Source organism: Thunnus thynnus, chromosome 16 (genome assembly GCF_963924715.1).
Source record: "Thunnus thynnus chromosome 16, fThuThy2.1, whole genome shotgun sequence".
In the NCBI taxonomy this organism is placed as follows: domain Eukaryota; kingdom Metazoa; phylum Chordata; class Actinopteri; order Scombriformes; family Scombridae; genus Thunnus; species Thunnus thynnus.
Window position 1 is genome coordinate 2,300,160 of NC_089532.1, and position 25,847 is coordinate 2,326,006.

A 25,847-nucleotide genomic window follows, 5' to 3' on the forward strand; every position below is an offset into this window, starting at 1 on the left:
GCAGTAGGAGTTAAGTGCAGAGCTGGAGTCAGGGTGTGGTTAGCTTAGCTTAGCATAAAGACTGGAAGCTTGCAGAAACAGCTAGCCTGGCTCTGTCCAAAGTCAGGACAGTGAGAATAGTACACCTACCAACACCACTAAAGCTCATTTATTACAAATGGAAGTAGTGTCAGTTCTATTAGCAGTAATAGTTGTAGAGTCACCAGTATTAACATATTTACAATATTACCAATATGCAATTTACCAATGCTAACACTAGTAGTAGTAGTAGTAGAAGTAGTAGTAGTATCAGCAGCAGCAGCAGTAGTAAAAGTATTAGTGGTAGTGGTAATATTACCAGTATTAGCAGTTGCTGTCAGCAGTAAGAGTTAAGTGCAGAACTGGAGTTAGGGCATAGTTAGCTTAGCTTAGCTTAGCATAAAGACTGGAAGCATGCGGCTCTGTCCAAAGTTAGGAAAGTGAGATAATACACCTACCAACAACTCTAAACTCCACTAATTAACATGCATCTTATTTTTGAAACCAATTAAAAACAGAGATGTAGTTTTAGGAGACATTACACGCTGGAACTATTTTTTGCTAGGCGGTAGTATCTTCCTAAAGATCTAATTCCAACACATAACTTCCCCTAAAACCACAAATGTTCACTTTTATAGTGCTGTTTATGTACTGATGAGACAAATTAGGTACAATGTGTAGATTAATGAGCTTTAAATGAGATGGTAGATTTAGTTCTTTGTTTTCATTTGGACAGAGCGAGGCTAGCTGTTTCCCCCTGCTTCCAGTCTTTATGCTAAGCTAGGCTAACCACATCCTGACTCCAGCTCCATGCTCAACAGACAGACCTTTGAACATTTCGAAAAGAAAACCTATAGGTGTATATTCCTTAAAGTTTTGAATCATATAGTCATTTAAATACTGCAGAAAGAGTTAGACATCTTAAAAACTCACATTTTAAACAAATTTAGCCCCGTTTTGACATGTTGAGAAGTGTTTTAATCTGCCAAAATCATGCTCAGGGTTCAGAAAAATGTATTGATTCAATGACTTCACCTTTTCCTTTCTTTTCCTTCCATCAGCAGCTGCATCACCCTCTCTCCTCCTCTTTGACTGACACCGTCTTTGACTCTACTAACATCCAGTGAGTTCAGCGTCTCCAGAGACACCTGAATGTCCCCTACAGGTCTCCAAACTTTCAGATCCCACTGGACCAAACTGTGTTTTGAGACAGTAGGGTGCAAAAACATTTGAAAACCTCTCTCTCTCTCTCTCTCTCTCTCTCCGTCCAAGCAAAGAGATCAAAAAAACCCCACAAGCACCGTAAAAAAACATGAATTATCCCCTAAAAAATAAACCGGCATGCACGGTTAATTAGAGCTAACTCCAGGCAGCGCTGCAGCCGCTTCGCCTCCCAAAAGTCTCTGACAGCCGACTGCCGACGGCCTCCTGCGCCCGAGCCAAATGCATCTGAATCCAATTAAAAGTTAGAGATCAAGTTCAGCTTCAAAAATCGTGAATGATTTGCGAATCAAAAGGCGGCTGGAACAGAAATCAAAGGCAGAGGTGTATGAAGTCCTCAGGTGAGCTGCTGGAGCCGACGTAGAGCTATACGGCTAATGGCCAAGGTTTGTTAATGGGAGTGTGTTTATGTGTGCACTTTGTACACATAAACACACACACACTCAGTAAAACAAACTTCTCTACATTGCAAACTCATTTTCCAAGGCGGCAAAGCAGAGACACAGACAGACAGGCTGATAATTGAATTTTTAGGATTGAAGTAGAGACGTTTTCCTCAAGTTGGACAAAAACAGACGCCACAAAGAGACATTTAACGACAGTCGGTAAGTTTATATGCACTTAAGTTACCAGGTTACTCAGAAACCAGAGATCCGTGTTTACATGCAGCAGGTCAGTAACCAGATGTCTCCTCTATCTGCGACTTTCATGTGGAAGATGTACAGATTTGAACCGTCTTAAAGACAGAAGACGCTGCTTTCTGGCTTGTTTTTTTTTTTGGTGTTTGTTAGCTCAAAATGTTCAGCAGTGGAAACTTAGTTATTTAGACTTCTACAGGCTACTTTGTGTTTCTTTCAGTTGCACTTTGGATTCAAATATTTGAAATAAAAGGATGCATCACAGCCGATTATAAACCTGGTTACTTGTGATCCCCGATTACAGTAACCAGGTTGAAACGACAGTAAAGAAATCAGCCGACTGTAACCAGATTATTTAAATACATGTAAAAGAGTCCGATAGAGAGAAACAGACAAACGGACACAAACAGACAGACAGCAGGACAGTCGCTGCAGTAAAAAGCTTCTTCATGGTAAATTATGTCTCTGATGTCGCTGACTGCATCCTGCATTTCATAGACATCAATTCACTGTCACGCCTCTCTCTCTCTCTCTCTCTCTCTCTCTCTCTTATTGTCCTCTTCTTTCTGTTTTCATCTTGTCTTTCTGTCATCATTACCTAGTATCACGTCATATCATCACACAGTTTTAATGTGCGACATATCATGATAATGAAAGAACAATAAATACATAAAAACAAATTATTTAATTGATAATTAATTACATCCCTGACATGGATGGACGTCCTGTGAGCTGCTTCACACCACAGAAACACAACAGCAGCAGCCTGAGATACATAAATACTGTCAGATTACACACTTCCTCCTCTTCCTCTTAATGGATTCTTTTTATTCTTTTTAATAGTTTGTAATAACTAGATTATATTCCTCGCTGCATCTCAATTCTGTTACAGCAAAGAAATGTTAAAAAATTCAAGCTTGGAGGTTCATTTCTGACCGAGTTGTTCTGAAACTTTCAGCCACATCTTGTGGCCTTCCTCCTCGTACGGTTTAGTTGTAATAAAGTAATCGAAATTCCATTAACAACTAAACCGTCTCCATAGCAACCGAGCAACTCCAACAACCGTCCATACAGTACAACACCCTTTATCCTCAGACCCTCGATTCAGATAAAGGAAAAATAACGGCCATGAAATGCAAGTGAAAGCTTCAGAGACACCAAACAAGCGGACCTTGTGATGAGAATTATTTGTCAAATATCAATAATGAATATAGAAGTAGAGACGTAAGATGATCAACATGTCGGTTCTCTACAGCTGCTCTTATAAACCCACTCAATAGAACAGAGCAGAACAGAATAGAGTAGAATAGAGTGGAGCCGAGTGCAGTGGAGCTGGGAGTGAATGTGGACAGGCAGTCATGTTTATTCATGCAGCCGTGAGCTGCAGACCTGCAAGGTGACTGGCTGTCACACACACACACACACACACACACACAAACACACACAAAAACACAAGCAGAAACGTGTGCAGGTGTAGGGAGAAGGTTCACACATCTGGCCTGTCTATCACCTTGGATCAGGGAGATACAGGTGTGTGTGTGTGTGTTGTGTGTGTGTGTGTGTTGTGACAGAGAGTACACAACAAATGTATTCAGTCTCACTACTGTTAGTGCTGCTACCGCTAACACTACCGCTAGCGCTGCTGTTGCTAATAACGTCGTCTCTCTTTCTGTCCGTCTGTATAACAGGTGTGTGTTTCTTGCATCATGTTAACATGAAACATCCTGCAGCATCTCACTCACATCACAGATTACTGATTCTCCACAGTATCTTCTCATAATTAGTCCAAATTTCCAAACCGCAAATGTGTTTTATTCATACCTCGTCAGTCATTAATAAACAGGTGATTAATCCTTAATGAAGCTTTAGATAAAATGCATTCTTTAGTTGTTTACACTATATAATACGGTCCTATGTGCCATAAAACAGGAGAACATAACAGCTGTAACACCCTCTGTGTACAAAAATGTGTATCAGCTGCACAAACATTTTTTAAAAAGTTGAATTTTTCCCATTTTTTCATTATTTCTATAGCTCTCAGATGTAAAAAATGAGTCAAATTTGACCTGAGCGGTGTGTAAAGGTTAAGCTGCACATCCATGAAGTCGTTTATGAAGCAAAACTCAAAACATTCTCAGGTTGCAGCTTCTCCAGTGTGAAGATTTGCTTCTTCTTCTGCGTTTTTAAACATCTTAAATGAAATATCTTTGGTTTTGGACTGTCGGTCAAGACAAACGGAGACATCTGAAGACGACCCTGTGAGCTCCGGGAACTTGTGATGGACGTTTTTGTTGTGTGTTGACATTTTATGTTTAACAAAGCAATCAGCTGAATAATTGGTAATGAAAATATCTTTTAATTGAAGGTCTAATTATTACTTTGTCTTTCTCTTCCTGTCTTCTTCTCTTCTCCCTCCACCCCCACCTGTCTCTCTCTCTCTAACCCCCCCCCCTCCATCTCCAGCAGGCTTTACCAACACTATACATACTGTGTGTGTGTGTGTGTGTGTGTGTGTGTGTGTGTGTGATCTCGTTAATATTTCACACTAACCTTACAGGCATGTGTGAGTTTATTAATTATGGCTGAAATGTGAAGCAAAGACGCTCATGAATAACAGCAGCCGCCGCCGCTTGTCAATCAAACTGCTGCTGCAACGGCCAACAGCTGGATCATTACACACACACACACACATGCACACACACACACACACACACACACACACACAAATAAACTACTACAGCTCCTGTTATTATTGCTGCAGCTACTGTTTCAACTGCTGTAATCAGTCATATTGATGCTGATTTTACTGTTTTATTGATGTTTTGCTGTCTTGACCCGTTGACACTCGCACAAAGTTAAATAAAAGTAAAATGAAATAAGAAAATACTATTAAATAAAACTAGTAAATACAAAAAAATACAAAACTGTCAAACAAAAGACAAACATGATTACTCTGCAACCACTCAATAAGAAAAAATTATAACATAGAAAATGAAAATAAATGTCATTCTTCACCTTGGAAACAGTAGTTTGACCAAAAAAAGATGAAAATAAACTAAATAAACTTTTTTTTTTTCAAACATGATCTTCACCAGCAGATGGAGTTTGATTTTTGAGCAGATGCAGTTAAAAAAAAAACTCCAGAAAAAGCTTGTTGAATGAACATAGAAGATACTTTCAATATAAAATAGCACCAGAAACTGTAAGAAGTAAATTCAAACAATAAAACAAACACTTTATACTGCAACCACTACAAACTAATAGTATTTAATACTGCAACTAAATAAAATGTTTAAAAAAATAATTAAATCTAAATAAAATTAAATAAAACACTGTAAATATGACATAATAATAATAATAATAATAATAATAATAATAATAATAATAATAAACTAAATCAAAATACTGTCAAATACCAAAGTAAATATTAAATATACTCCAATAACTAAATACTAAATAAAATAAAACATATTATTTCAGTACAACACTGCAGCTACACACACTGTCACCAAATTTACTGACACACACACACACACACACTTTAAACCCACACATACTGTATGAGTGTGTGTTAACATTCAAACACTCACACACACACAATCTTAAAAAGCAGCTTCATTGGCGTACTCACAGAGCAGTAAATGCTCCGGGCTTCTAAATCACACATTACACGGACCTGCTCAACTTAATTTGCCTTTGATCTTTTTTTTTTTTTTTCTTTCTTCAAAAACACCGAATTACAAATTCTCTCTCTCTCTCTCTCTCTCTCTCTCTCTCTCTGTCTCTCTCTCTCTCTCTCTCTCTCTCTCTCTCCATCCTTGGACAGAGTAAATGAAATTAATAAGGCGAACATCAGAGGTGGTGGTGGCTGAGCTCTGGCTCGCTGTAGGCTTTCTCTATCACCGCCTCAACATGAACACCAGATTCTTCCTTTTTTTTTTTTTTTCATGTTTTTTTATAATATATTTACACTAATTGAAAATCTACCATTCCTCGACAAACAGGCTGAATTATTTAAAAGATTTTTATCCGTCCGCCTGTCGACACGCGGCCCTTAATGGAATGAAATAATAGCTTTCATGTGTTTGAAGTCGGTTATTTATTTTTTAAAAACGGTGATTCGAGCAGGCAGGTCGGAGGACGAGGGAGTTTTTATTTGAGGAGATATGAAGAGGTTCATGCTGGGAAAGTGTTCACTGGAGTTTCTATCAGACTACAGAAGTTTGTTTCTATATTCAAACAAGTCTAGAAGCTAATTTATAATCGATTTGGGAACGTCTCAGCCGAGAATAGTTTTATAATTAACATTATAACTACCAGAATTTGACAGATTCATGTTCTGCTGTTTGAAATCTACTTAAAATCTATTCAGCTCATCTTTTACTGTCATTTTTGTGCAAATAAACCACTCAGTTGGAATTTGAAGAGGTTGTTTCAGCTTCAGTAAATAATTTAACTAGTTGTACCACTTTTCCACTTTCAATTAATTACAGTTACGTTGAGTTTGAATAGATTTCAAGCGAGCAGAAAACTCAAATCCTGAAAGGTGAAAACCACAGACTGTATAAAAATATGGACGTAGTTACCGTGACGTCACCCGTTGGTTTCTGAAGAGCGGTTTTGAAGCTCAAAGTGAGCCGCTCCGGCCGTCGCCATCTTGGCAGTGCGTGACGCTGCCTAACTCCCGGCCAATCAAAAATGGGCAAAGAGGCGGGGCCGAATGGCTGAAACAAGCCACCTAGCGGCTGGCGGACCTGTCACTCAAAGCAGCCATGCCCTTATTTATGCATAATTTTGCGGCTTAATAAAATTTAAACGGGTGAGTTATAAAAAAATTCACCCTCCGTACAGTTGTCATGAAAGAGGAAATTAGCTGCAGAGACCAAAACCGTTGTTTGTACCAGGCTGTAAACATGTTTATTTCTGCTGTAAAGTTGGGCATTTTAACATGGGGGTCTATGGGGATTGACTCACTTTTGGAGCCTCAAGTGGCCGTTCAAGGAACTGCACATGCAAAGATTTGATTAAGCGGCTAAATTTTAAAATGCCATTTTCACGTCCACAGCAGGAGTTTCAGCTCGTTTCTGCAAATGTCTCCGTTCACATTAAAACACCAGAACAGGTCATTCTGTGCAGAGGACAAACAAGGAAGTCAGTCACAGAAAACCAGCAAAGAAGAAACAGTATATAACTGTTTCTGTTTCCACAGCGGCTTCCTGATATTTAGTTTACTGCGAGCAGAAAGAGGTGGTAGAACGCTATGTTTACCTCTAAACAAGCAAGTCGGAGTAGACAATAAACAGAACAACACTCGCATGAAGCCGTCCGCCATTGTTGTTATTAATGTCGTTATCTTTCTTGCTCCTCTTCCAATGAAACACCACGTTACTGCCACCATCTGTTTTGTCAGCGTTTCTACAAAGCTCCCAACACACTACAACGCCAAGCCGGCATTTTACACGCTCTGGAGGCTGTTTTGGAAAACACTCAGTTTTTCAGGGGAGAGAAATAGAGAGAAAAAAAGATGTGTTTATGAATTTAGCTGAGTTGACATGCTCTTAGTCTCTGCTGTGGTAAAACATTTATAGAGGCAAAGATTACTCAGCCTTGTTGCCAGAATAAAACTTCTGCAAACCACAGATACATTGAATATCTACGTTTCAACATGTGTGATATGTAGCATATTAACATTTCTAAAGTGTCGTAGTTCACATGAGATATATATGAGCTGACTTTCTTATTAAGAGGAGGAGGAGGGGTCAGTGGATGGCTGGGAAGTTTGTTCCAGACCACCTCAAAACCAATCAACCGACAAATCATCAAAACCGGGTGTTTTTAGTGAGACGTCGGGACATTTGTAGAAACCATGATCTTTCTCCAACCCTAACCAAGTGGTTTTTGTGTCTAAACCTAACCAGACCTTAACCACAGCGTTGTCACATCATAAAACATCATTATTCAAGTGATAACGGCCATTTAACATATCCATGGTTTGCAGAAACTCTTGCTCTGGTGACTGGGTTGGATCCCCTTTTATATGCAACATGCCTCCTGGATTACAGATATAAACCAGAATGAAGTTCTGCTCGGCACAAAGTCACATGAATTGAAGAAAGTCGTAGACAGCTAGAAGTGTGTCAGATGTCCTGACTAAACTATAAAATATGCTGTTTTTAATTTCCCTCCTAAATGAACCATACAAGTGTTTTCTGATCAGACACTGATCGGACTTCAAATTGTTATCAAACCACAGTTACAAAAAGATTCATATAAACATGTTCTGATGTTTACCTCAACAGTAAAGACTTCATTAAGTTAGAACTCTTTGAAACCAAGTTTTTTTCTGTAACATTTGGCAAATCAGCTCCACAGAGTTTAAACGCTGCGTTTGCTTCTCAACACACTCGAACGGGAAGTCGTGTCCAAACTGTGGCTGTAAAAGATTTTACTGGAGAAAAAGTCAGAAATTTGATGATTTATGAACAAAGATCTCCAGTTACAAATATCGTCTCTGTTCTCTGATTTCAAAGTGGATTTATTGATGCGTATTAGTCTCTGCGTTCTGCTTCAACACGGTTATGATGTCGAGATTAAAGGATACGAATTTTGACACTAATTGCGTTCCATAGGCGTAAAGGATGAAGGCAAAATAATCACTCGGTAAAAGATCACAGCTGTAGCTAAAAAAGCAACAGTTGTAGGAACCAGGAAATGAAAAGTCACATGCTTTGTATCCTTCCACCTCCACCTCCCTTCTACAAAAACGTCACTTCCTCCTTTACTTCAAAACACAAAAGAGTCAGACAGTAAGTCACATGACGTCTAAAGGTCTCATCAGTTCATTCAGACGCTGTGAATAAATGATGGAAAATGTTTCCCTTCAAGTCTCCCAGTTTCATGTCCGTCTCTACTGTCAAATATCAAATAAAGACTAAAATGCAATAAAAATTTATCTGTAAAAAAACACCAAAGGATGGTGATGAGAAGAGCAGGAGGAATAAAGACAGAAAGAAACTATCAAAGATCCTGAAAGTGTCAAATAAAACCATAAGTCCAGTCACATAAAAGATAAAAATCAAATTTTGGCTGACTGTCCAATTTCATCCAAATATTCAATTTAAATTCAAGTTTGTTTTTTTTTTGTAAAATGTAATGTTGCTGTAAGCAGCAGAACATGAATCACAGTTAAAAAGAGAAACATCAAACGAGCCTTCGTCTCATTTTTCAAAAAAAAAATCACAAAATAATTCTTGCAGTAAAAAAAAAGCAAAAAAAAAAAAAAAACTCTCTTCTCTCCTTTTGAAAGAGATAAAAGTCTATTCCACACGGAGCGGCATAATCGAGTAAAACAGCAGGATTATTTTATGTCTGCTGTGTTAGATTAAATGCTACAATAGCACAACAAGTCTCAGTGGCCTCCTCTCATCTGTAAAACAAACAAGTAAAACATACATTTTTAATGTGGAATTAGGTAAAACGCAGCGCAACTGAGCTTTATGGATTTTTATTTATTCTAAAACTGCAGCAGCATTTAAAACAGATTGAAGGAGATATAATAGTAATAATAGTCTTTAGCCTACTGATGAGGGTGAAAGCTGCTTTCACTGCCTTTAAAACCACAGAAATAAAAGGTTTATACTGCTGCCAAAATTCACATGACTCAAATATTAGACATGGAAATATCCTACGATGCTTCATCCCATCACCGTCTCACTTTTAATAACACAAATGCAACAATATTCTCCCCAAAAAAACCAGAGGAAACTCCTTCCTTCTCCTGTTAAAACACATCTAGACTATAGGAGCCGTAATGGAGTAAAACAGCAGGTTTATTTCATGTGCACGGCGTCTCTCCGGTACTCGTTCCTCCTCAGGTGGGGGAGAAATCTCGCCGCAGTAACAAGCCTGGGTGATGCTGAAAAAAGTGCCACGGGCAACAGCGAGCAGCGGCGCAGAGGCGCAGGCAGGTGAAGACGGGTGAAAGTCAAATCTTTTCACTGTAAACAAAACCCTGGGAATAAGAGAAGGTAAATATATGTTGTGTGAATAAAAAAAATGTGTGTTTGCTGTGGATTTGAGTGATTCTTCGCGGGCGCCACAGGTGGGTAGCTGTCCAACGAGGTGAGGGATTTGCTGTTATGAGGACGGATAGACGTGGAGAGCAGGGAGTTGTTATCAGAGAGAGAGAGAGACGGCGGGGGAGAAGGCTGGCGCTTTAGAGCTGCTATTGAACACTCATCAAAAAATAAAGAAAAGATGTCTAACGCTTTCCTGAGAGCAGTCTGGGACGACGCCGCGTCATGCTTCGCCTCTCAGGTGTACGTCACGTGTCAGAGATGAGTTACAAGCTGTTCAGTCTGACGGCGGCGTGATGGGAGGCGAGGGATTTACAGGTATGGAAAGGGTAATGCTGCATTCGCTGACAGGCTCCTGTGTGTGCTCAGGAATCTAAAGAGAGGCCAAATGAAGAGTTCAAATGTTTATCTGGATGATATCTAGTTGTGTTATTCTCTCGGTTCTACGGAAGTCCAGCGGTGCCAAAAACTGGTTCATATCAGGGAAGTTAAAGTCGGTGTAAAAGAAAATCAGAGAATTAGAAATAATTGCTGAAAACGTGAAAAGACTGAACTATGTAGTGCTAAACTGTGAAATTAGAGCGTTAAACTGTTTTTCACCATTTCTGTGTTCAGGATTTTTTGGGCACTCCTACTACAGTAATTACAGCAGCCTAGTCAAAGCTGATAAAGTGCCTTAAGGCTACCGTAATTACAGCAGTAGCAGGGCAACTAAACTGCCCAATTTCGTCAACTTGCTCAGCTTTTGTTGATTTGGTCATTTTCCTTGATTTTTGTGCTTCTGCTATGGTTAAGTAGGCTACATAGTTAAATGGTTTCTTTATTCATCTGTTTTAATTGCGTTTATTGTTGATTTACGACCAGGAGTCTGCACGGGGTGTTTTATTTTGAAAATTGACCGGTGCTGTTTCTGTGTCTGACTTCCTGCCCAACTAGATCTGCTCTGTGCTGCTTGACGCAGCCTCCGTAAAAAAAATAGACGAGGCAACTATCTTTAGCGCAGCGGAGCAGAGAGCCGCTTCTGGGACGCTTCTGAAATGTGCTGCGGCGTGCCCGCTGGAATCAGATACATCGACTAGAGTGGCCGCGATCAGCTCCGGCGGCCAGCGGCAGAGGCCAGACGCGGCGCACACACGCCCGGTGGAATTTAGGGGTAAAGCACACATTCTCATAGTTGGGGCCATTTTTGGTCAACATTAGCGCTCAAGGAGTTATCTTAAACCCAGCTGAAGCGTCCGCTGTGCAGCTGAGACGTCACCAGCACTTCACCAAAAAGCGCGAGGTAAGAGGTGAATACTCCGAGGGTGACGGACACAATGAAGCCGCTTTTCAGCAGAGAAGTGAATAACGTGAAGTGCACCTAACTGCATTGAAAAAAATGGCAATTTAATGATGATTGGTGATGGATCACTAGTCATTTAAGTCACATTTTTACTGAAACGAGTCCACATTTACCTACAAAATATGTGTTGAATGAAACAGTGGCTCTTAATGTTACTTTATTTTTGAAATATCATCCATGTTGCTTGCTTTACACCTACAAACAAGGCCTGTTTTAAATTGTGTATTTTTATACGGGAGCGTCGGGGACACGTCCCCGGTGGTCACACCCCCAGTGGACACGCCCCCAGCGGACACGCCCCCGCTGGACACGCCCCCAGCGTTTCAGAGCAGAGAATACTGCTTATTGTTCCACAATCTTGAAACCTAATTTTATATACTTGGTGACTTTTTTTAATCATTCAAATTTGTCTGGGTGGTTAATTACACATTTTTCTGTGGTACGAGAAACTCAGAACACATATTTATAATTGCTTTAGATGGACTTTAAACTGGATGACATGGAAGGATTATGAGATCAGAGCTGCGACGCCACACGTGCCTTTTCTCATGTTAACTTTTCATCTTTGCTTCCTCCGATGTAAAATTTGTGACTTTTAAGCAAAGGAACAGCTGGTTGTTTTCAAGTGTAGACGGGCTGAACCATCTGTTTGAACCGGAAGCATGCAACAACCAATCACTGCAACGCACGTTCAGGTTGGAGCTGATCATTTATTCAGATCTACTTGAAGAGACTTGAGAGACTAGAAAGAAGATTAGAAAGAAGTGAGGAGTCTGTAGCTCCTCGTCTCTGCTGGAGGCTAACAGCTCCAGGCTACGTTAGCCGCTACTAGCATAACACAACACCACTCTACAACTGAACAGTCAGCGGTCAAGTTGCATTGTGGGTGATGTAGGCGATGGGTTTCTGACGAGGAAGAAAAATGTGTGGAATAAAAACATGATATCTCTGGTTCTACGCTGATTTTGATTCTCTCTTTACAACCTGTCCATCTTGAGCTCAACAGTGTTATAAGAGTGAAACGCTAAATAAGTTGTGAACTCTGGTAACGAACATATCTGCAAAGGTTTATCTGCAAAATATCCACTGTTTGTTCTATTTAATTTGTTTTCCAACAATATCCAATTGTGGAAAATAATAAATAAACGTCTGTTAAATCTATCTATCTATCACCGCGGTAACACAACGGTGATTGAGCATACGGCCCACTGATGAAAGCCTTTGCATTTGCAATATTATAGTATTATGACTATAAATGAAACAGGTGTCAGTGGCAACATTCCCGGGAAGTTTCACAGTTTTCCGTCACCCAGCAGTGATTGGTCCGCGGAGCTAATGCAATGATGTCACACGGGTTACACTGTTTGGATCTCTGGGACATCCGTGAGGTCAAAAAACACACCTGCAGTTACCGTTTATCACCAAAGGTGCCGCCAAAGAGAACGAAACGGAGATCTTCGAGATTGTTACTTTAATGTTTTTGTGGTTATGTTTCAGCGACTGAGAACACTTGGTTAAAGTTATGTTAAGACTGTGGTTTTGAAAAGTGAACTGTGACACTAGACAGGTGTGCATCTTTACCCAACTGTAACATCATTCTGATCACTCACAGATCACTCGGTCTGCAAATGAACCACATACGGTAAAACCATCACCGCCTGGTATGAAATAACGATCCAGACTCTGTTAGTTTGTGGTTCCCTGCTCCTCCACACGGTCTGCTGACTCACTTGGTGCGTTCAAGAAACGCCTGAAAACTCAGCTCTTCTGTGAACTTTAGCATCTTTTAGCACTTTGTTGATTATTGCACTACTTTATGTCAACTTCCAATCATTTATTACTTTAATAAAAAAGAAAAAAAAATACTTAAGAATTTGCATCAAGGCTCTTTTCAATGTCTTGCTTCGATAAAAGCGTCAAATAACAAAATGTAAATTAAATTGTAAAAATGTAATTTCGCAGACGTTAAGCACACACAGACAGCAGGACACACAGTATCTGTTGTCAACATCCTGGTCATTGGTTGCTCACTATCCACCCTGACCACCTCCCTAAATACTACAGTGTGATACAAGAACAATGTAAATCCATTTAGTAGAACATGGAGACATGGAGGGATGTTTGGACTGATGATTTACGTCCATGAAAACTTTGAAGCGTCACCAAACACTGTGTATAACACTTCTATAACCGACATATTAGATCAACATGGTCAGGCTGTTCTCTAGAGGATTCTGGGAAATGTAGGAACAAATAAGTAGATGAAGATTTTCATTTTCAAACGTTAAAACTTGTAATAACTGTGTTGATCTTCCCAGACAGTTTTAAATCAGTAAAAAACAACAACAACTGGAGTCTGGTGAACCCGTCGCCGTGGTTACTGAATGTTTTCTGTCTTCCCGTTTGATTTCTTGAAGGTAAACAAGGTTTCAGGTGATATTAGCTAAAACTCATCCTGCTGATTTATTTCAAACAAACCTCATCAAACATTCTGACTGTTGATTTCAGTGGCAATCAGACAGATGGGCCTCAAGATCAATGCTCCTGGACTACAAACATCACAACTTCAAAAGATCTCTCTGCTTCTTACACACACACACACACACACACACACACACACACACACACACACTTCCCCTCTGTTCAAATCTATACAATCCATTATTAACATGTTTCCTGCCAGACAAAGACACAGGTAGATGATAAAATATAGAAAAATAAAAGACAAAATAAGAGAAAAGCTTAAATTATTGAATTCAAGGCGCTCTCTTCGAAATAAAAAAAGACACAGACAGAGAGAAGGAGAATCTATATTGTGTGTTTTTTTTTTTTTCCTTTCAGGGAAGGTGGAAGAAAAATCGGAGAGGAAAGTAGGTTAGAAGAGAAAGGCAAGGTGAGAGAGAAAGTGTGGCATCAAAGAGAGAAAGTTGAACAAAGTCAGCGACACGCCAGGAGTCGACTCATGCGACATGGGAGAGGAAAAAAAAAACACACATCAAGAACGCATCACGCCTCCGCCATCAAACCAACACTGAGAGAAAGAGAGAGAGAGAGACAAGTATGAAGGTGAACTTGATGGAGGAGAGGAAAGAAGGATATAAATATATAAAGATAGAGGGAATAAATGAAGGAAGGAAAGAGGAAAGCGACCCCCCCCCCCCCCCCCCTCCTCCTTTTTCACCTCTTTGTGAGGAAGAAATGGAGGTGAAAAGTTTGTGTCGAGGGAGGAAGGAAACAAAAAAGGAAGGAGAACTGTAGGAGAAAGGGAAACGAGATGAAAGAAAGGGAAGTAATCTAGAAAAGAAGTGACAGAGAGAGAGGAAAAGAGGATGTGGAGAAAAGAGGGAGGAAACGGAGAAAAGAAGCAAAACGTCCACATCTTCTTTCCTTTTCCTGTTTCCTTCATTTTTCATCTTTTTTTCACCTTCTTTTTCTTTCTTCATTCACACTTTGTTTCCTCTTCTTCTCTCTCTCTCTCCCTCTCTCTCCCTCTCTCCCACTCTCCCTCTCTCCCTCTCTCTCTCTCTCTCTCTCTCTCTCCGTTCAGCCTCGCTCAGGTCCGATTTGAATAACAGCAGCTCCCTGGTGTGTGTGTGTGTGTGTGTTTATGTGTGTGTGTGTGTGTGTTTATATGTGTGTGTGTGTTTATATGTGTGTGTGTGTGTTAGAGTGCTGCAGTGGGCGAGCTCTCCCTGGTACATCTGTCTCTTTTCGTTTACAACCACTCTGTCGTCGCCACAAACACACTTACACACACTTTTAAACACACATCAAGAGCAACACACACACACACACACACACACACACTCAAAAAATATATATATATACACATATATACACATATATACATATATATCACAGGTAATCCCAGTCAGGCAGAAATGTGCATGCAGGGAGAAACACACATACATAATTAAACTAAACACAAATACTATGATGGAAACGCAAAGACACCACATGTACTGTATGTTCTACACACACACACACACACACACACACACGCACACACACACACACACAAACACACACACACACACACGGAGCTGTAAGCAGAGTAGACAGGTAGAGTGTATATCAGGGGCCTCTGTGGCCACCCAGCTCCTCCACCATTTATCTCAATTTCACCTTCTAGACACACAAACACACACTTAACCAAATACACACACACACACACACACACCACTAAAAGTAAGAGAGACACATACAGACACACACACACACACACACACAGGGAAACCTACACACACTTTACTTTTCTTTACACTCTCCTGGACTCTCTCTCCCTCCGTCACGTCCTTCCTTCCTTCCTTATTGATATTTTTCCAATCTCCTGCTCTCCTGGTCAGACGTGCCCAGCTGTTGATATCTCTCTCTCTCTGATAGATTTGTGCTTCTCTTCCGGCCTCATTATTACCTTCTGTACTTGCGCGGTCACCTCTTTGCTCCTCGTATTGACAGACGACTCCACCTCAATCAACTCTCCGTCGACTCTGAGTCGCGCCGAGGTCTTTGTGCTGAACTAACGGGTGAAACGACACACAGCTGCCCAACAAACACTTCTAAACTTCAGCCGCTGTGTTAAAAACGCTTTAAGTCGCACACGGTTCTTCCTGAGCTGATGCAAAACGACTCAAGTTAAAGCTGAGACATGACGCTTTAATGTAGCATCCATTACTTTATTTGTGAAGCATCATAATGATTATTATAATTATTCATTGATATAATACACAGTTCAGTGTTTTCGTGGGACTTTCTAATGTTATTATGTGATATAATTAACAAAAATGTAAAAACCTCACGTAACTCTAAATTTAGCATTTAAAAAAATAAACTAAGGAAACTAAAATGTTCCTCTATGTGTTTTTTAAGCTAAATGAACCATTAAAGAAAACATTTATTATCAGATTAAATCTGAAAAAATGTGTCAAACAAACCTGAAAACATGTTGCTGTTTATACTTCAGTGTTTTGTTTTCGTTCCGTCTGCGACTAATTTATCATTTTTGGATCTGAGAAGAACATTTTTACACAAATGCATTGAAAAAGATTTATAGATTGCAGAAAGAAAGTGAAACCTGTAGCAGTTTCTTTTGCTTTCTTGCTGCATAAATGTTTGAAAACTCTTGTTTTTAGGTCTAGAATACATTTGACCCTAAAACTGCATCTTAATGATATATCTAATGATGATATAATTATTTGAATGCTGACATTTTTAAAGTTTCCAGTGGAATTTAACCCACTTTTAACCAAGTCTAGAAGTCTTTTGCAAACCATCGAAACCATGCTGACTGATGGTTTATGCATTCAGACGGATTCAAACAGCTGCTTGGACAGCAGATTTATTGTGGACACATCACATAATCTCTAGCTAGATATGTTAATGAATGTATATATTTATGAAATATATGTCGTATTGGTCAGAATCTCACATCTTTAATGAAATTTAACTGGGTCAAAATAAAACACAGTCGCAGCACGACATCTGCGGTAGATCAGAGAGTGTGTGAAAAGGCCTTAACACTCAGAAAATGTGTGTGTGTGTGTGTGTGTGTGTGTGTGTGTGTGTGTGTGTGTGTGTGTGTTTGTATACAGGCCTACATGGTGTTAAGCTCGTCCTATAATGAGCTATTAACTGCCTTCTCTTCTCAGCTCTCCGCCTGACTCCGACACAAATCCCTCCTTTATTCTCCAGTACAGTAATCCACCACACACACACACACACACACACACACACACACACACACACACACACACACGCACACACAATGTATCAGGCCTCAGTTCCCTTCCTGGTGTCAAATCCCTTTTTCTCTCTATTCACCGACAAAGACCTCTGAAAGGAGGGAAGGAGGAGAGAGAGAGAGATGCATGACAAGAAGAGGGAGGGATGATGGACTGAAGAGGAACAATGAGATTTTGTGGCAACATCTTACAAAAGCTGCAACCCAGACTGCAATATGAGTCCATACACACACAAACAAGAAGAAAGAAACTCACAGAGAGTTTTACACATAATCATCATGGACATTCACAAGGACAACAAGACAAAACACCAACATTTCCTGATAAGCTGCCACGTAAACCTTGTAAAACCCTGAAAGACTGAGAAACACGACTCTCTAAATATATTTCCTTCATTAAAATAGATTAAGAGTAAGACAACAAAGTTGAGCAATCCATCTACTCACATTCAAAAGTACACACATACACTACTAGACACACCGCTACTAGTACTACTACTACTGCTACTGCTACTAGGAGCGCACACAAACGTTACCATGGTGAGGAGGTATGCTGCTGGCCGGCCAGGTGAAGGGTCTTGGGCCGGGCGGCGGCACAGCTGCCTGCATTAGCCGGCCGCTCCCAGTAGGGGTCACTGTGAAACACACACACAAAAAAAATGTGAAGAGGTTCTTTAAAAAACGACAGCGATAAGACACAACGAGCAGGAGAAGAAGAAGAGAGGAGGAGGAGAGAGAGGAAACGAAAGAGACGGGAGGGGGAAAAAATGATGAAGAAGAAGAAGAAGGCAAGAAAGCAGGAGGAAAAAGAATAAAAACAAAACAAGAAAGTAAGAATCATACACAGCAAAAACACCAAATGATTCATTGCAAAATCTTGAAAAATATATTTAGACAGGCAGTAATTAATAATGATAGTTCAGGTACAGATTCATGTGGGAAAGGATGTTGGGCATTTCTATCTCAGTGGACAAAATAAAATAAAAGATGCTGCAAAAAACCCTGAAAAACTACTGTGAGAACATGAACACTGAATGAAACCTCAATCAGCAGCTTTCTCTGATTTAAAGAAGCAGTCAGTACGAAGCAAAACTTTGTGCAAATCTTCTGAACTTTATTGTAAATTTACAGTGAGATCCCAAAGATATAAAACATGTCAGGCTGAGTTTTGTGGAAATGTGCATAAACTGAGGCAACAAGGCATGAAGAAGATTTTCCATTTGGTTTGAACTGGGACGGATTCATCTCCTCAAAAGGCAAGTTGATTTACCAAATGACTACTAGAGCTGGCCTGCCGGTATTATACAGCACATGTACTGCTAATACTACAAATCCCAGAATGCTCTGCTGGTGTTCTGGTGCGTCAATCGGGACAGGACCCATAAACACCCTCTCCTCTGTTGACAGTAGTCATAGTGCTACCCCTCCCAAAAATGGTGAAAAGAAAAACAGGAGCTTTGTGGACAGGTGGGAGGCAGAATATCTGTTTACATAACTAAAGACAGACCTGTTTGTCTTGTATGTGGAGCCAACGTGGATATAACTGTTAGGCGACACTATGAAACGAAACACCACGACAAAGTACAAAGACCTGGATGTGACTCACAGGTGCCAGAAAGTCGAGGAGATGAAAAGAAGTTTGGTTTCACAACAGATTATGTTCAAAAAAAGTCATATCACAAAGTGAGGCTGCTGTAAAAGGCTGGTTTTATTTATATCTGGAGGAAGATTTTTTTTTTTAATCAATGTTGGCCCGCTGTGTATTTGAGTTTGACACCCCTGATCTAAAGACTGGTTCACAAGATTCAGTACAAATGCTGGAGCCACCTAAAGAATATTTTCATATCATATCAAATGTTTTGCATCAGCACATTTATCACAAAACATGTGCACTTGACATCAGAGCAGCATGGGTTGCAAACCAACAGGTTTGCAACCCATGCTGCTGTGTTTTAGACATCTGAACGCATCTCTTCCTGGATTACAGTCGTCCAAGAAAAACGACAGTACAGGTCTAAAATTCAGGCCGACATCTAGCAGCCGTAGTGATTATGAGGCGGAGAAGTAACGCAGTCAATATGAGGTGAATTGATAAGATGATTGGCAGGTTGGTTGGACAGTTAGATGACAAAAGTGGACTTTTCTGCAAGAGAAAACTGTTCACTTCCTGTTTCCAACCGCGAGTCTGGACATTTTTTTTTAAAGACTGTAACACTGTGGTTTTTACTGTTGCCATGAAAACAAAGGTTGCGTAACTTTAAGGTAATATAAACTACATTTCAAGTGATTATTTTAACCCAAACCGTGATCTTTCCCTCAACCTAACAAGTGGTTTTTGTACTTAAGCGGCATTGTCACACCATAAAACATCAGTTTTGGAAAGCGGTATATTATAATCCTAGCTAAAGGGTCGTTCTGAGTGGCGTGAACGTAACTATAGGTTGTTTTTTTTAGACCTAAACTGTCGTTTCATTATGAGGATGTGTTGGACGATCTCTAGTCTAGACCTGCTCTATGTGAAAACTGCTCTGTGATAACTTCTGTTGTGATTTGGCACCATATAAATAAACCTGACTTGACATGAATTGAGTAAAACATCACAGTGATCATTAACATCTGTATTATATACATTACCCACAATGCAAATCGACCAATAACAGTTCGGCTGTAGATTTAGGATTATAGGACTATTTATACAACTTTTTCCACATATGACAGGGGACCCATAAACCCCTGGAAGCCATTGATAGCAGAGGAGTGCGTTGTATTTATCAGATTAGCTGCTCGGTAGCGTACAGTACGCCTCCAGCTCGGTGAAACTAAAAATCGAGAGTGAAAGAGAGAAAAGATCTGCCACCGTGGAAGAAATCCAGGAACAATCGCAGGAGAGACTCTGGAGACGGTGACAAAAGATGACTACAGGAAATGTTTCCAGGAAGCGCCGGGACAAGTGTGTCACATCCTAAGGAGAATACTTTGAAGGGGATTAGAGAGGTACTTCTGAAAGATTTATAATGGTTTTTTTTAACAATTCTGATGATTTTTGAGGTCTCCCTCATTTGCAGGAGAGTATTCCCCCATCAACCCGACTTTCATGTATAACTCAAACAAGTTTCAAGAGCTTATTGATTGTCTAATATACTGTCTATGATTTGTAATTAGGGAACTAATAGCAAGGACACTGGTACGGTTTATAATGTGCTTTAGTTGTGCATCACCAAACGTATTTACAATGAATGTTATTGCCACATAGTGACATCGGTGCCTTCTCTCCGGGCGGTTGTTAATCCAGCTTTAGGTTTGATGGAACAAGCTGATACAGAACATACAGTAAATTAAATAAGATAAAACTTCAGGGGGGAAAATGTATGTTAAGGTTTTAAAATTCAACTTCTCTGCTTTTGAAACCCACACTGAAGTTAAACTCCTCGCATTCGATGAGACACTGAGACAAAACAATTTAATTTCTTTCTGTCCCGTCCTGCTCCATGAATAAAACTCTTCTATTTATCAGAACGCCTCAAACTCAAATCTCTCGCCGGCTGGTAAAAAGTGTCTGGTGAATTCTCTAGATGTACCTGCCACCGCAGCCGCTCCACTAAAAACAGCTCCTGCATTCAGAAATATTCAAAAAAAATAAATAAACCTCCAGTTTGAGTTCGTTTTTTTTTTTTTTTGAGGAAAAGCTAAACGCTGCCGACTGGGACTCGACAGGCAGGCAAAGTGACACGGAGTCAAATACAAAATACAAAGCAGCCCCAAAGTGACTGTCTATGCACAGTGAATTATTTGAATTTTACACACCCACCAAAGACAGGCTGTCAAAACCCATGCCGGAATGGATTTTTCATACGGAGAGAGAGAGAGGGAGCGAGGGAGAGCCGAGGAGAATAAAAGAGAGAAGAAGAAGAAGGGGGGGGGGGGGGAACAAAAAAAAAAAAAAAAAAAAAGGAGGCGGAAAGAGGGCGAGAGACATGGAGAGAGACAGGGAGGAGGAGGAGGGAGGGAGGGGGAGAGGGAGGCAGTGAAGCGATGCTGGCTTGCAGGAGAACATTAGCTGCACTGTAGCGCACCATAAAACCATTGACATTGTCGGTCTTGCTTTGTGGACGAGTATTATTGTAAAACACAGTTTTCTGAGGCGAGCCGGCCGCTATTGTTCTTGTCAGAGGGTGAAGCGAGGGCACCGCCGGCATAACTTATTTCACTTTTAAAGCTTCGGGAGAAGGCAGAGAGAGTTGGTTTTTTCAAATTAAACCACCGAGATGTAAGTCCAGAGATTGTATTACTTTTAGATTTGATCTCTTGATGCATGACTAGGAAACATACGGCTGCTGTCGGAGAGAGAGAGAGAGAGAGAGAGAGGGGGAGTAAAAGAACAAAACAATAAAAAAGATAAAAAAAAGAAAGCAGGAAGAGAAGCAGGTTTGTTGCATCACTGGCTGTCTGTGTACTTAAGTGATTATACAACCAAGATAAAGCAGGTTTCAGGAGACAGAGAGACGTTATATCAACTTAATTATATCAACTTTCAGATCATGTGAGACACACAGGTGGATTGTTAGAGTTTTGAAGTACTTAAACCAGATCATAAATACACAATAAGTAAGTAAATTAACTTTTTCATTTCATCAAACTCAACCTTCATACTATTTATGATAAAGTCCGTCTGTCTGAAGTGAAGTGTTTCAGCTGAACATACATTTTTAACATAATATTTTAGGAGAATTATATGAGTGTAAAGTTAATATGATCCATATTCAGAATGGAAACTATGATGAGAATAAACCCCAGGTTGAAAACATTGCATCATTTCCCTATAAATTCAACTGTTGGTGCCTTGAAATTTGTCAAATTTTTCATTTTAGAGCGCAAATCTATATCTACTACTACTACAATTAATAATAATAATGATAATAATGATAAAATAATAATAATATTATTATATATCTAGTAACATTTGGACACATCTTCACATTGTCTCGAATAAGGAAATGCATCCAAACGTTTCTTTAATTAAAAAGGAGAAAATGACTTTAACTGCTCGTTAAAACTACAATATCTTATTTTCCTGTTCTACCCAAGATGCATCAGTGCCGTTATGACATCACTGATGTTATGACATCACTAATAATCCAACTACAACCAAAAACCAGCAGCAGCAGTTTCTATTATTTCAGTAGACAGTGAAGAGTGAAGTTTAACTGTTGTGTGTTTCTTTTTTTTTTTTTACCCCGAGACGGTTTTTCATTGGTCAGACACACACACACACACACACACACACACACACACACACACACACACACACACACACACACACACACACAGCTGACCTCTCCGCTCCGCTGTGTCTCCTATTAACAGAACAGAGACCTTTGGTGAAATGATCTCTATCTGCAGAGAGAGAGAGAGAGAGAGAGAGAGAGAGAGAGAGAGAGAGAGAGGTTTACAAGGCCGCTGATCAAATTGCTTCTTTCTTTCTCCCTCGTTTTACTCTCCATCGCTCCGCTGCTGATTCTCTCCATCTTTTTTTTTTCTGTCTTCTCTTCTTTCCCTTCCTTCATCTTCTTTTCCTCTTTCGACACTCATCTTTCTCTCCTTCTGTCTCATATCATTAAATCATTCCTTCGTCTTTCACTCTTTTCCTTTCACTTTTGACATCTTCATCCCTTGCTCTTTCCTCCATCCCTTCCATCTTTGCCACCATTCCTCCCCTCTCTCCTGCTATTCTTCACATCCTTCCTTTCCTTTAAACACTCCCTCCATCTTTTCTTCGCTTTGGTTTACCTCCGTCTTCCTTCCATTTCCTGTCTTTACACTTTAATCCCTCGCTTCCTCTTCTTTACCTCCTCTTTCCCTCTCTCTATTCATCCCTCTTTAGATCTTACTCCTTTATTCTTTCTTTCACATAAGTTCTCCTTCCTTCATCATTCTTTTTTTACAACTCAATCCCTCTCTCTCTCTCCTGGCATTTTCAATCACTTTTCCTCTCTTTACATCTTTATCCATCCCTCCATCTCTCTATCTACCTATCCTCTCTTCTTCACATATTTCTCCCTGCATTCCTCCTTAAACTCTCCTCCACCTTCTCTCCTTCAACCCTTCCTTCCTTTTCTTTGCCTCAGTCTCTCCCTCCATCCCTCCTTTTTTCTGCATCTCCATCATTCTTTCCCTCTGTCTTTTCGTTTCACTTCATCTCTCCTCTCTTTTTGTCACATCCTTAAATTCCTCCTTCATCCTTTCCTTCTTTTTCTTCTTCTTCTTCCTCCTCCACCTCCCTCCTCCTCCTCCTCCTAATCCCTCCATTCTCTCTCTTTTGCTCTAACTATTTGTTCCAGATTGATGCCTTCAGGTGTCTTGCTGTCATTTTGGAAAGTGGACGAGTAACTGCACTGCATCAAAACACACGGAAAATCAACTACACACACATTAAATAAACAGTCAACTGCACACACACACACACACACACACACACACACACACAAACACTCGGGCGCACAAGCAGAAATTCAATAACCTGAGTATAAACACAGTCACTCGGTCGTGCACGCCGACACGCACACACACAAAGACAGACTCATGGGTAAATGCACACTGAGATGCACATAAGCAAGTAAACAAACACACACACACACACACACACACACACACACACACACAAGGTACAAACACACACTCCATCAGGCCAAAATGGCAGTGGTGGGAGGCAGTACAATGGGTATTGCCGGGCGCCGGCAGAGCTAAATTGCAGACAGCGAAGAGGAGATCTGGGCCATTTTTCAAGGCCGACTATATATTACAAATTGGCTACCAGGGCATTGTCTGAGAATACACACACACACACACATACACACACACTTGTGCGTGCACACACACATATACACGCACAAAGTGAAAAACTAATCCTGGCTTGTCCTATTGTAGCCCACAGAGCTGCAGAAATTTGCCCTTTTTCCCTCTTTTTCAACGATTTCCCCGGAATAAACCATGTGATTGAAAATGTGTCAGTTTAGAGCGCAGCACCGACGCCACACACACACACACACACACACACACACACACACACACACATAAACAAGAGCACACACGCACACAGGAACGCACACACATGCACAGAAACATGTGCACACACTCCTGGGCCCCTGTGTACTAGCATTAACCCCTGCGTTTGTTATGAGGATGTTCAAACACTTCTAGGGTCAAATATACACCCTGTGGTATACATACACACATACACACACACACACACACACACACACACACACACACACACACACACACAGAGTTAGTCCCCAGCCAGTCAGGATGTTTTGGTCCAGGTTTAGCCAGTCAGTCTTGCTTCAGTGCAGCAGTAAAGCTAGAGGAGGTTTAACTCTGAAACTAAATCCCTTCAGAAAAAACAAGTGTTTCAGACTGAGTTAAAGTGTGTGTGTCGTCTTTTCTTTCTATCTTTGTGAGGACAGATTGAGCTTTAGATCTCGAGACAGACGACATTTTTTTTTTTACATAATGAGGACGATGTTAGAAAATGAGGAGCAGATGTTTATGAGAAGCGAAGACATTTTTTTAACCGTGAGGATTTTTTGGAATATAAGGACATTTTGGGAAATTGAGGACAATTTTAGAAGGTGAAGACATTTTTGGAAGGTGAGTACATTTTGGAGATTGATTACATTTTTTTGGAAAGTCAGGATGTTTTTATGGAATTTGAGGACATTTTGTAAAGTGAGGATATCTTTTAGAAACTGAGGACAACGTCATTAAAGCTGCGGTAAGCAATTTACTTTAGAAGCATTTTTGTTATATTTGTTGAAATTCTCTTTACATCCAGACAGCAATCAATAAATCAAATACCCTGACAATAAGAAGAAAAGAAATCCATCCAATCATTTAATTTCATACAGACTATTGTCTGTAGTGCAGAGGAAACAACACAATCTTATCAACAACGCCGCAGCGAGAGGAAGTGAAACGCGATACCACTTGAATTCAAACAGGGAGATGGCGGACTACAAACATGTCCAAGTCCTGTTTACTGTTTATTGTTTACTAAAGGTTGTTGTGCATTGAGAGGAAGTTGTGTGTGTGTGTGTGCAGTAACTGTAGTGTTGTGTGTGTGTGTGTGAGTGCAGTAACTGTAGTATTGTCTGTGTGTGTGTGTGTGTGTGTGTGTGTGTGTGTGTGTGTGTGAGTGCAGTAACTGTTGTGTTGTGTGTGTGTGAGTGTGTGAGTGCAGTAACTATAGTGTTGTGTGTGTGTGTGTGTGTGAGTGCAGTAACTATAGTGTTGTGTGTGTGTGTGCAGTAACTATAGTGTTGTGTGTGTGTGTGTGTGTGAGTGCAGTAACTATAGTGTTGTGTGTGTGTGTGCAGTAACTATAGTGTTGTGTGTGTGTGAGTGCAGTAACTATAGTGTTATGTGTGTGTGTGTGTGTGAGTGCAGTAACTATAGTGTTGTGTGTGTGTGTGTGCAGTAACTATAGTGTTGTGTGTGTGAGTGCAGTAACTATAGTGTTGTGTGTGTGTGAGAGTGCAGTAACTATAGTGTTGTGTGTGTGTGTGTGTGTGAATGCAGTAACTATAGTGTTGTGTGTGTGTGAGTGCAGTAACTATAGTGTTGTGTGTGTGTGTGTGTGTGTGAGTGTAGTAACTGTAGTGTTGTGTGTGTGTGAGTGCAGTAACTATAGTGTTGTGTGTGTGTGAGTGCAGTAACTATAGTGTTGTGTGTGTGTGTGTGTGTGTGAGTGCAGTAACTATAGTGTTGTGTGTGTGTGTGCAGTAACTATAGTGTTGTGTGTGTGTGTGCAGTAACTA

The 25,847-nt window shown here is 40.2% G+C and overlaps 1 protein-coding gene across 4 annotated transcripts in view; it reads right to left on the reverse strand.

Moving 5' to 3' along the window:
• Positions 1-25,847, reverse strand: part of LOC137199794 (neuronal PAS domain-containing protein 3) — a 373,346-nt gene that overhangs the window by 233,664 nt on the left and 113,835 nt on the right. For 3 of the 4 annotated variants that reach the window (XM_067614341.1, XM_067614340.1, XM_067614342.1), the window contains one exon: positions 17,571-17,669. The exons of the other annotated variant lie outside the window; for it this stretch is intronic. In XM_067614341.1, the coding sequence (XP_067470442.1) occupies positions 17,571-17,669 (99 nt within the window). The remainder of the gene's footprint in view (positions 1-17,570; positions 17,670-25,847) is intronic. 4 annotated transcript variants of the gene reach the window in all.